Source organism: Mustelus asterias, chromosome X (assembly GCF_964213995.1).
Source record: "Mustelus asterias chromosome X, sMusAst1.hap1.1, whole genome shotgun sequence".
Taxonomy (NCBI): domain Eukaryota; kingdom Metazoa; phylum Chordata; class Chondrichthyes; order Carcharhiniformes; family Triakidae; genus Mustelus; species Mustelus asterias.
In genome coordinates, this window is record NC_135834.1 from 5491502 (window position 1) to 5503603 (window position 12102).

General features: G+C 46.3%; 2 protein-coding genes across 6 annotated transcripts in view; both read left to right on the forward strand.

Moving 5' to 3' along the window:
• LOC144481893 (Golgi reassembly-stacking protein 2-like) overlaps positions 1-12102 on the forward strand; it is a 739438-nt gene that overhangs the window by 524414 nt on the left and 202922 nt on the right. The gene's annotated exons all lie outside the window — the stretch shown is intronic.
• Positions 1-12102, forward strand: part of LOC144481885 (activin receptor type-1-like) — a 125852-nt gene that overhangs the window by 72738 nt on the left and 41012 nt on the right. For all 5 annotated transcript variants that reach the window (XM_078201041.1, XM_078201040.1, XM_078201039.1 and 2 more), the window contains 4 exons: positions 2910-3112; positions 4612-4711; positions 8553-8699; positions 11778-12053. In XM_078201041.1, the coding sequence (XP_078057167.1) occupies positions 2910-3112; positions 4612-4711; positions 8553-8699; positions 11778-12053 (726 nt within the window). The remainder of the gene's footprint in view (positions 1-2909; positions 3113-4611; positions 4712-8552; positions 8700-11777; positions 12054-12102) is intronic.

Sequence of the window (12102 nt, forward strand, 5' to 3'; positions counted from 1 at the left end):
CTACATTCTGCACTCTCTCCTTTCCTTCTCTATGAATGATATGCTTTGTCTGTATAGCGCGCAAGAAACAATACTTTTCACTGTATCCCAATACATGTGACAATAATAAATCAAATCAAATATTAAGCTGATCTTTCTCTACACCCTATCTGTAACTGTAACACTACATTCTGCCCCCTCTCCTTTCCTTCTCCCCTATGTACTCTATGAACATTATGCTTTGTCTGTATAGTGCGTGAGAAACAATACTTTTCACTGTATCCCAATACATGTGACAATAATAAATCAAATCATATCAAATCAAATCAAAAACCGAACAGGTGCGGGAAGTGGCGACTTGGGGATTTTCACAATAACTTCATTGCCGTGTTAACGTAAGCCCACTTGTAACGCTAGTAAATAAAATTAAACTTAAAACTTAAACTTAAACATAACCTTAAAATCAGAGCCAGGCTTTTGCAGATTTGACGAATAAGGGCGTGATGTCCAGAAGCAATTCTTCACACAAAGGGAGCAGAAATCTGGAACTCTCTCCCTCAGCGCCCAAGAATGCTCATTAGGCTGGGGTTAATTGAAAATTTGAACACTGAGGCTGGTAGATTATGGCAGACAATATTCTCAGGATTACAATACCAAGGCAGAGTTATGGTCCAGATTATCCATAATCTTATTGCATTGTAGAATAGTCTCATGGGGCTCAATGGTCTCCTCCTACTCCAGTACTGTGAGGTAAGTTTATTACCCCTGAAGTCTGAAGATGATAATGGTTTCCTCTTCTTGATCATGTGACGATACTGTGCCTTTAAGAAATGTATTTGTGTCATGTTTCTTGTGCAGGATTTGTTTTTGCAGTCAGTTCTACTTTTCGGTGCTGCTTTGCCTATAACCATCAGCCCCGGTTGTTACTGCAGCAGCATAATTGATCTTAATTGCTGGAATGTTTGTTTTAATCTGGGGTATGGCAGTGCTGTTATTTTAGTGTCTTCCCCTGGGGTTTTTCAGAGTAGGGTTTGATTAGGTTGATTGACAGGATAAATCACGTGACTGGGCGGGACTAGGCTCACACAGAGAAATCAAGTCACCTGCTGCCTGGGGTTGTTAGAGAGAAGTGCCTCTTGTTTTCTCTCTGGATTTGGAGACTGGAGTCTGCCAGGAAATAAGTCCCTTTCTCTGGAGGCTGCTGTATGGGAGTCAGACGACCCGTGTATTTCTGTATCTGTCCAGAGGGGTTAAAAGGCTGGAAATGTAGCGCCCATGTGCGCATATCTGTTTTTGTGCTGATCTGAAGAAGAGTATATTTCTATGGGGGATATTGCTTAAATTGGAACTATAGAGATAGACAGCTGTAAAGAATCATACTTTGTCATGTTTAAGTATTTTGATTGGTAAAAGTTATGCTAATTCCTTTTGGTTAATTTGAAAGTTTGTTTGATTAAAAGCTTCCAGTGGGTCAATAAAATCTCACCTGGAATGGAACAGCTCGCCGTACTGGCAAATTCAAAATAGGTTAACTTCATAATGTACCTTGGAGTTTCTGTTCTTGTCACTCACAAAGGCCTTCCCATCTTTTCATGGAGGCAGCACTGCCTTCTGGGGGCATGGCTATAAATGTGTGAGGTACTGCGCTCAAGCGGTCAATTACTAGAATGTTTGTTTTAATCTGAGCTATTGTGCTTTTTCCCTTGGGGTTTTTCAGAGTAGGACTTGATTGGATGGATTGAGAAGTCATGTCACTGGGTGGAGCTAGGCTTACACAGAGAACACAAGCTAGCAGTTAATGGTTTAATTTGGACATCGCAGTAACTTTTGCATTTTCTCTGGAGTTCTGCTGTTCAAAGATAGTTTCATCTCTCTCTGGAGACTGCTGTATGGGCGTCAGAAACAGAGAAACTAGAAGCAGGAGGAGGCCATTCGGCCCTTCGATCCTGCTCCGCCATTCATTACGATCATGGCTGATCGTCCAATTTAATATCCTGATCCACCCTTCCCCCCGCCCCATATCCCTTTAGCCCCAAGAGCGATATCTAATTTCTTCTTGAAATCACACAACGTTTTGGCCTCAACTACTTTCTGTGGGAGTGAATTTCACACATTCACCACCCTCTGGGTGAAGAAATTTCTCCTCACCTCAGTCCTAAAAGGTTTACCCCTTATCCTCAAACTATGACCCCCTAGTTCTGGATTCCCCCACCATCGGGAACATTCTTTCTGAATCTACCCTGTCTAACCCTGTTAGAATTTTATAAGTTTCTATGAGATCCCCTCTCACTTTTCTAAACTCCAGTGAATATAATCCTAACCGACTTAGTCTCTCCTCATATGACAGACCTGCCATCCCAGGAATCAGCCTGGTAAACCTTCGCTGCGCTCCCTCTATAGCAAGGACATCCTTCCTCAGATAAGGACACCAAAACTGCACACAATACTCCAGGTGTGGCCTCACCAATTGCAGTAAAACATCCCTATTCCTATACTTGAATCCTCTCGCTATGAAGGCCAACATACATCCCTGTATCTTGGCCCAGAGATGCTAAAAGTCCAGCAACTCACGTAAGCCTGTGTGTTTTTGCGAACTGATTCTGAAGAGAATGTTACATCTATGGGGATATTGCTTAAATTGGAACTATAGAAATCGCTCGCTGTTAAGAATGATACCTTCTCATGTTTAAGTATTTCAATTGGTAAAAGTTATGCCAGTTCTTTATGTTATATTTTAAATAAGTGTGATTAAATAAAAGTTTGTTTTGATAAAAGCTTCCTAGTGCGTCATTGGAATCATACCTGGAGTGAAACACCTTATGCTCACCATAATGTCAAAATCAAAAAAGTTGGGGTCCAGGCTAAGTTCATAATATCCCTCTGACCTGGTCCCTATCGCTCATAACCTCCTACAATTGTTGTTTCCTCAGTTCCTCAGCGTCTAGCCGATAATGTCAGGACCGTGGTTGCGATGGTGGTCCCAACCGTGGTGCTCAGTGTCCTAGCAGTCTTGCTGCTGCTGCTCTACCAGAAGTTCTGCAGATACCAAATAGTCCCACCTCTCAGTAAGAATGAAGAACAGAGCAAGGCAGAGATGTTGAGAGTAACTGAGCTTGGAGACAACACTCTCACCGTAAGTTTTCCTTTTGATTTTGATTTGATTTATTATTGTCACATGTATTGGGATACAGTGAAAAGTATTGTTTCTTGCGTGCTATACAGACAAAGCATACCGTTCATAGAGAAGGCAAGGAGAGATTGCAAAATGTCGTGTTACAGTCATAGCTAGGGTGTAGAGAAAGATCAACTTAATATTTGATTTGATTTATTTTTGCCACATGTATTGGGATACAGTGAAAAGTATTGTTTCTTGTGCGCTATACAGACAAAGCATACCGTTCATAGAGTACATAGGGGAGAAGGAAAGGAGAGGGTGCAGAATGTAGTGTTACAGTCATAGCTAGGGTGTAGAGAAAGATCAACTTAGTGCGAGGTAGGTTCATTCAAAAGTCTGATGGCAGCAGGGAAGAAGCTGTTCTTGAGTCGGTTGGTACGTGACCTCAGACTTTTGTATCCTTTTCTCAACGGAAGAAGGTGGAAGAGAGAATGTCCGGGGTGCATGGGGGTCCTCAATTTTGCTGGTTGCTTTTCCGAGGCAGCGGGAAGTGTAGACAGAGTCAATGGATGGGAGGCTGGTTTGCGTGATGGATTGGGCTACATTCACAACCCTTTGTAGTTCCTTGCGGTCTTGGGCAGAGCAGGAGCCCATACCAAGCTGTGATACAACCAGAAAGAATGCTTTCTATGGTGCATCTGTAAAAGTTGGTGAGAGTCAGAGCGGACATGCCAAATTTCCTTAGCCTCCTGAGAAAGTAGAGGCATTGGTGGGGCTTTCTTAACTATAGTGTCGCATAGTGGCGGCACGGTAGCACAGTGGTTAGCACTGCTGCTTCACAGCTCCAGGGGCCTGGGTTCGATTCCCGGCTCGGGTCACTGTCTGTGTGGACATTCTCCCCGTGTCTGTGTGGGTTTCCTCCGGGTGCTCCGGTTTTCTCCCACAGTCCAAAGATGTGCGGGTTAGGTTGATTGGCCATACTAAAATTGCCACTTAGTGTCCTGAGATGCGTAGGTTAGAGGGATTAGTGGGTAAATCTGTAGGGATATGGGGGTAGGGTCTGGGTGGGATTGTGGTTGGTGCAGACTCGATGGGCCGAATGGCCCCTTTCTGTACTGTAGGGTTTCTATGATTTCTATGATCTTTAGACACTAAGGGACAATTTAGCACGGCCAATCCACCTAACCTACACATCCTTCGGACTGTGGGAGGAAACCGGTGCGCCCGGAGGAAACCCACGCAGACACGGGGAGAACGTGCAGACTCCGCACAGACAGTGACCCAAGCCGGGAATCGAACCCGGGTCCCTGGCGTTGTGAGGCAGCAGTGCTAACCACCCACAAGAGTAGACAGTGGGCACTGTACTTACAAGTAGTACTGTCCTCACTCCCAGCTATCAGCAAGAATTTAAAAGCCTACACTTGCACCCAGGTAGCGTGCAGTAAAGTATTTGTGAGTTCCCAATGTTAAAATCCTGAATGAAAATAACAAAGGCTTCTTTCTGTTACTCATTTCAGGACATGTTTGATCACTCCTGCACCTCTGGCAGTGGATCTGGCCTCCCTTTCCTTGTCCAGAGGACAGTAGCACGGCAAATCACACTGGTCGAATGTGTAGGTCAGTACAAACCACTGAGTACATCTTTGTTACGAACGATCTTCTTCCAGGATTGAATGGATGGAATAGAACACTTCAATTGCAAACCTGCTTCATGTTGCCTCTGTTAATCCAATTGGTGTGTGAGGGGAGGAGGGTTTGGATAAACATTTGAAATACAGAACGATTCAGGACTGTCGAGAGACCGTGTCACCATTTGGATTGCTCTTGCCAAAAGCTAGCAAAGCTTCGGTGGGCCAAATGGCCTCATCTTGTGCTGTAAAGGGGGGGGGAAAAATTACTTGCATCTATATAGCACCTTCCACAACCTCAGACTGCTTTCCAGTCCTTAAGTAGCCTGGTGTACAAAATGTAGCCGGCAAGGTGTACACAGCAAGCTCCCACAACTGACAATATATCATAGAATCATAGAATCCCTACAGTGCAGAAGGAGGCCATTCAGCCCATCGAGCCTGCACTAACAACAGCCCCACCCAGGCCCTATCCCCATAACCCCACATATTTAGCCTGCTCATCTCCCAGACTCTAAGGGGCAATTTAGCAGGGCCAATCCACCTAACCCACACATCGCTGGTTGGGCCAGCATCTATTGCCCATCCCTAGTTGCCCGAGGGCAGTTGAGAGTCAACCACATTGCCGTGGCTCTGGAGTCACATGTCGGCCAGACCGGGTAAGGGTGGCAGATTTCCTTCCCTAAAGGACATTAGTGAACCAGATGGGTTTTTCTGACAATGGTTTCATGGTCATCAGTAGATTCTTGCTTTGGACACTGAGGGGCAATTTAGCATGGCCAATCCACCCAACCTACACATCATTGGACACTAAGGGGCAATTTAGCATGGCCAATCCATCTAACCTACACATCTTTGGACACTAAGGGGCAATTTAGCACGGCCAATCCACCTAACCTTCACATCTTTCCCCAAAAGAGGCCTAACCTACAGATCTTTGGACACTAAGGGGCAATTTAGCACGGCCAATCCACCTAACCATCACATCTTTCCCTAAAAGAGGCCTAACCTACAGATCTTTGGACACCAAGGGCCAATTTTACATGGCCTATACACTTAACCTACAGATCTTTGGACACGAAGGGACAATTTAGCATGGCCAATCCACCTAACCTACACATCTATTGGACTGTGGGAGGAAACCGGAGCACCCGGAGGAAACCCACGCAGACACTGGGAGAACGTGCAGACTCCGCACAGACAGTGACCCAAGCCAGGAATTGAACCCTGGCACTGTGAGGCACCAATGCTAACCACTGTGCCACAGTGCCGCCCTTATTATTATATTATTAACTGCCACTATGTTCCTGGTCACTCATATCGAAAAAATAATACCCGCCCTTCCTGCCCCCTCTCTATTCTGACTTTCTGACACCGTGACATTACCCAGTTCCACAGAATTCCGGACAAAATTCTGAAGTTTTGAAACCATGAGCTCATACGCATTGGCATCCGGACAGAGATGATCAAACTCACTTCACTTGGCACCGGCTTCACTGAGAGAGATCCGCTGGGTAAAGTGCACTAATGGGCCCCAAGAGTGTCAGTCCTTTGTTTCCTTGCTGTTGGACATGTGTGAAAATGTAGTACTTTGATCTTTCCCTTGCCAGGAAGAGAGAGTAATTAGTGGTGCTGGGACCACAACTTTTCACAATATACATTAACGATTTGGAGGAAGGAACTGAAGGCACTGTTGCTAAGTTTGCAGATGATACAAAGATATGTAGAGGGACAGGTAGTATTGAGGAAGCAGGGGGGCTGCAGAAGGACTGGGACAGGTTAGGAGAGTGGGCAAAGAAGTGGCAGCTGGAATACAATGTGGAAAAGTGTGAGGTTATGCACTTTGGAAGGAGGAATGGAGGCATAGACTATTTACAAAATGGAAAAATGCTTAGGAAATCAGAAACACAAAGGGACTTGGGAGTCATTGTTCAAGATTCTCTTTAGGTTAACGTGCAGGTTCAGTCGGCAGTTAGGAAGGCAAATGCAATGTTGGCATTCATGTCGAGAGGGCTAGAATACAAGTACCCCATTTGGAGTATTGTGAGCAGTTTTGGGCTCCATATCTAAGGAAAGATGTGCTGGCCTTGGAAAGGATCCAGAGGAGGTTCACAAGAATGATCCCTGGAATGAAGAGCTTGTCGTATGAGGAACAGTTGAGGATTCTGGGTCTGTACTCGTTGGAGTTTAGAAGGATGAGGGGGGAATCTTATTGAAACTTACAGGATACTGCGAGGCCTGGATAGAGCGGACGTGGAGAGGATGTTTCCACGAGTAGGAAAAACTAGAACCAGAGGGCACAACCTCAGGCTAAAGGGATGATCCTTTGAAACAGAGATGAGGAGGAATTTCTTCAGCCAGAGAGTGGTTAATAGGTTGTGATGAACAAAGCATCGTAGCTGTGAGGGACAGCTCGATGGATAGGATATTGGTATGTAGATAGGCTGGAAAATTGGGCGGGGATCCTGGATTCAGGATTCAATCCTGGACCGGGGAGCGGCGCGGGCTTGGAGGGCCGAAGGGCCTGTTCCTGTGCTGTATTGTTCTTTGTTCTTTGTTCTTTGCCGCAGAAGGGTGTGGAGGCCGGGTCATTGAGTGTCTTTAAGACAGAGATAGATAGGTTCTTAATTAATAAGGGGATCAGGGGTTATGGGGAAAAGGCAGGAGAATGGGGATGAGAAAAATATCAGCCATGATTGAATGGCGGAGCAGACTCGATGGGCCGAGTGGCCTAATTTTGCTCCAATGTCTTATGGTCTTATGGAGAGGAGAAACTTTCCTCCATCACTTAGGTTTGAACCTGTGTTCCAATGTCCAAATGACAAATATTTCCAACTGGACAATCCTTCATCCACCCCACCCCATTACCCTCTCTCCCAATGATTCCCTTTATTTTAATTTGCAACTTTTCTCCTCACTATGTTGCCATTCTATGTGCGAGAATGAGAGCTGTCAGAAGACTCTTCGCCTGTGGAGGGCATCACCGCCAAGCCCCCATCCTGTCGGGCAGCCTTTGCCTATTTTCTTCCCCTCCTTGAAGGTCAGGTGCACTTTGGCCACAGAGTGGCACAATGGGTTAGCACTGCTGCCTCACAACACCAGGGACCCAGGTTCAATTTCAGCCTTGGGTCACTGTCTGTGTGGAGTCTGCACGTTCTCCCTGTTTCTGCGTGGGTTTCCTCTGGGTGTTCCGGTTTCCTCCCACAGTCCAAAGATGTGCAGGTTAGGTGGATTGGCCATGCTAAATTGTCCCTTAGTGTCCAAAGATGTGCAGGTTAGGTGGATTGGTCATGCTAAATTGCCCCTTAGTGTCCAAAGATGTGCAGGTTAGGTGGATTGGCCATGCTAAATTATCCCTTAGTGTCCAAAGATGTGTAGGTTAGGTGGATTGGCCATGCTAAATTGTCCCTTAGTGTCCAAAGATGTGCAGGTTAGGTGGATTGGCCATGCTAAATTGTCCCTTAGTGTCCAAAGATGTGTAGGTTAGGTGGATTGGCCATGCTAATTTGCCCCTTAGTGTCCAAAGGTGGGGGAATTAGCAGGGTAAGTGTGTGGGGTTACGGGGATAGGGCCTGGGTAAGATGCTCTGTCGGAGAGTCAGTGCAGACTCAGTGGGCCGAATGGCCTCCTCCCTGCACCGTCGGGATTCTATGAAATGTCCGACCTCAACAGCAAACCTCAGTTAAAATCAAGTGACTCTGTTTCAGCGCAGACCAGCTGATAAAAGTTTTTACCTTTCATCTTCTGCTCCGTCTGGCCCCATTCCATATCAAAGAGGGAATTGGACCACTGGAGGTGCCCTTGTTCTAATTCTATTTTGCCTTGCCTAGGGAAAGGGCGGTACGGGGAAGTGTGGAGAGGTGTGTGGCAGGGGGAAAATGTGGCCATCAAGATCTTCTCCTCAAGAGACGAGCAGTCCTGGTTTCGGGAGACGGAGATCTACAACACAGTCTTACTGAGGCACGATAACATCCTAGGTAAGTGCAACGGAATTTCCGCAGGGTGTGGTTAATGGAGGCCTGAAGAGATCCAGCATGATTTTCCCATCATTGTATCACAATCGCTGCACTGTGCCCTTTAAGCCCATCCAGGTAGGCCCTTCAATATGTCCTTGGCAAAGAATCAAATCCCTCCCACGTTAGATGTCCAATTCATTCACTTATTTGTCCCTCATTTTCTCCCTCTGTTCCTGAAGGTGTGAACTGTTACAGCGAACTCCTTAATACCATCTACCCATTCGCTCAACTGAAATCTTCAAGGCTAAGGCCTGTTCAGAATTGGATAAGATTATTGAAGGATATTGATTGATTCATTTACTATTGTCACATGTATTGGGATACAGTGAAAAGTGGTGTTTCTTCCGCGCCATACAGACAAAGCATACCGTTCATAGAGTACATAGGGGAGAAGGAAAGGAGAGGGTGCAGAATGTAGTGTTACAGTTACAGATAGGGTGTAGAGAAAGATCAGCTGAATATTTGATTTGATTTATTATTGTCACATGTATTGGGATACAGTGAAAAGTATTGTTTCTTGCGCGCTATACAGACAAAGCATACCGTTCGTAGAGTACATAGGGGAGAAGGAAAGGAGAGAGTGCAGAAGTTCATCAGTTCATAAGATATAGGAGCAGAATTAGGCCATTCAGCCCATCGAGTCAGCTCCGCCATGGCTGATATGCTCCTCATCCCCATTTTCCTGCCTTCTCCCCATAACCCTTCAACCCATTAAAAATCTGTCTAACTCCTCCTTATATTTACTCACTGTCCCAGCACCCACCGCACTTTGGGGCAGCGAATTCCACAGATTCACAACCCTTTGGGAGAAGTAGTTTCTCCTCAACTCTGTTTTAAATTTGTTGCCCCTTATCCTGAGACCTCTCGTCCTGGAATGTCCCACAAGAGGAAGCATCCGCTCCACGTCTACTTTATCCACACCTTTTATCATCTTGTAAACCTCAATTTGATCTCCCCTCATTCTTCTAAATTCCAGAGAGTGTCGTCCTAAACTGTTCAATCTCTCTTCATACGGCAAACCCCTCATCTCTGGAATCTAAAAATATAGTGTGACAGTCACAGATAGGGTGCAGAGAAAGATCAGCTTAATATTTGATTTGATTTATTATTGTCACATGTATTGGGATACAGTGAAAAGTATTGTTTCTTGCGTGCTATACAGACAAAGCATACCGTTCGTAGAGTACATAGGGGAGAAGGAAAGGAGAGGGTGCAGAATATAGTGTTACAGTCATAGCTAGGGTGTAGAGAAAGATCAGCTTAATATAAGATAGGTCCATTCAGAAGTCTGATGGCAGCAGGGAAGAAGCTGTTCTTGAGTCGGTCGGTACGTGACCTCAGACTTTTATATCTATTTCCTGATGGAAGAAGTTGGAAGAGAGAATGTCCGGGGTGCGTGGGGTCCTTAATTATGCCGGCTGCTTTTCTGAGGCAGCGGGAAGTGTAGACAGAGTCAATGGATGGGAGGCTGGTTTGCGTGATGGACTGGGCTGCATTCACAACCCTTTGTGGCTTTTTGCAGTCTTGGGCAGAGCAGGAGCCATACCAAGCTGTGATACAACCAGAAAGAATGCTTTCTATGGTGCATCTGTAAAAGTTGGTGAGAGTGTTATTGGACATGCCAAATTTCCTTAGCCTTCTGAGAAAGTAGAGGCGTTGGTGGACTTTCTTAACTATAGCGTCGGTGTGGAGGGACCAGGACAGGTTGTTGGTGATCTGGACACCTAGAAACCTGAAGCTCTCGACCATTTCTACTTCATCCCCGTTGATATAGACAGGGGCATGTTCTCCTTTACGCTTCCTGAAGTCGATGACAATCTCCTTCATTTTGTTGACATTGAGGGAGAGATTATTGTTGCCGCACCAGCTCACCAGATTCTCTATCTCATTCCTGTACTCTGTCTCGTCATTGTTTGAGATCCGACCCACTACGGTGGTGTCGTCAGCAAACTTGAAAATGGATATGGAGCTAAGGAGGGTTAATGGAACTCAGATACAGAGCAGCCATGTTGATGAGGGAAATTAAGTGAGGGAACATGTCTGAGGAGCTTGACTGGCCTCCTGTTCTGAATATTCTTGTGCCCAGGCCACATGATCGAGCAGGAATTATTGAAGAGCGATGGGCAATATTGTGTGATTTCAAGAAGAAATTAGATAGAGCTCTTGGGGGCTAAAGGGATCAAGGGATATGAGGGGGAAGAGGGGAATCAGGATATTATTATTATTCATTGGTGGGACATGGGCGTCGCTGGCTGGGCCAGCATTTATTGCCCATCCCTAGTTGCCCTTGAGAAGATAGTGGTGAGCTGCTTTGATCAGAAAAGAGAATCAGAGAATCCCTACAGAAGGAGGCCATTCAGCCCATCGAATCTGCACCAACCCCAATCCCACCCAGGCCATAACCCCATAACCCCATGTATTTACCCTAGCTAGTCCCCCTGCCACAAAGAGGCAATTTAGCATGGTCAATTCCCCTAACCCGCACGTCTTTGGAGTGTGGGAGGAAACCGGAGCACCCGGAGGAAACCCACGCAGACACGGGGAGAACGTGCAGACTCCACACAGACAGTGACTCGAGCCGGGAATCGAATCCGGGTCCCTGACACTGTGAGGCAGCAGTGCTAACCGCTGTGCCACCGTGCCTTCTTGAATCGCTGCAGTCCACGTGCTGTGGGTTGACCCACAATGCCGTTAGGGAGGGAATTCCAGGATTTTGAGCCAGCGATATTGAAGGAACGGTGATATATTTCCAAGTCAGGATGGTGAGTGGCTCGGAGGGGAACTTGCAGGTGGGGGTGTTCCCAGGTATCTGCTGCCCTTGTCCTTCTAGATGGAAGTGGGTTTGGAAGGTGCTGCCTAAGGATCTTTGGTGAATTGAATATTGAATTGGATGATCGGCCATGATGGTGATGAATGGCGGAGCAGGCTCGAAGGGCCGAATGGCCTCCTCCTGCTTCTGGTTTCTATGTTTAGGATGTTCGCTTCACGCCCTGATCGGTTCTAACCAGTCGACCTTGCCTCCTTCTCCTCCCTCTCCAGGTTTCATCGCCTCCGACATGACGTCTCGCAACTCAAGTACCCAACTCTGGCTCATTACACGCTACCACGAGAACGGCTCCCTGTACGACTACCTGCAGTGTAACACGGTGGACACCGAGGGCTGCCTGAAACTCGCACTGTCCATCATCAGCGGCCTTGTCCACTTACACGCAGAAATCATCGGAACGCCAGGAAAAGCAGCCATCGCTCACCGGGATCTGAAAAGCCGAAATATTCTGGTCAAGAAAAACAAGCAGTGTTGCATAGCAGATTTAGGTAACACCAACTGAGTAGGTTTACATTGATCCCTGTAGCAGAGACCTGG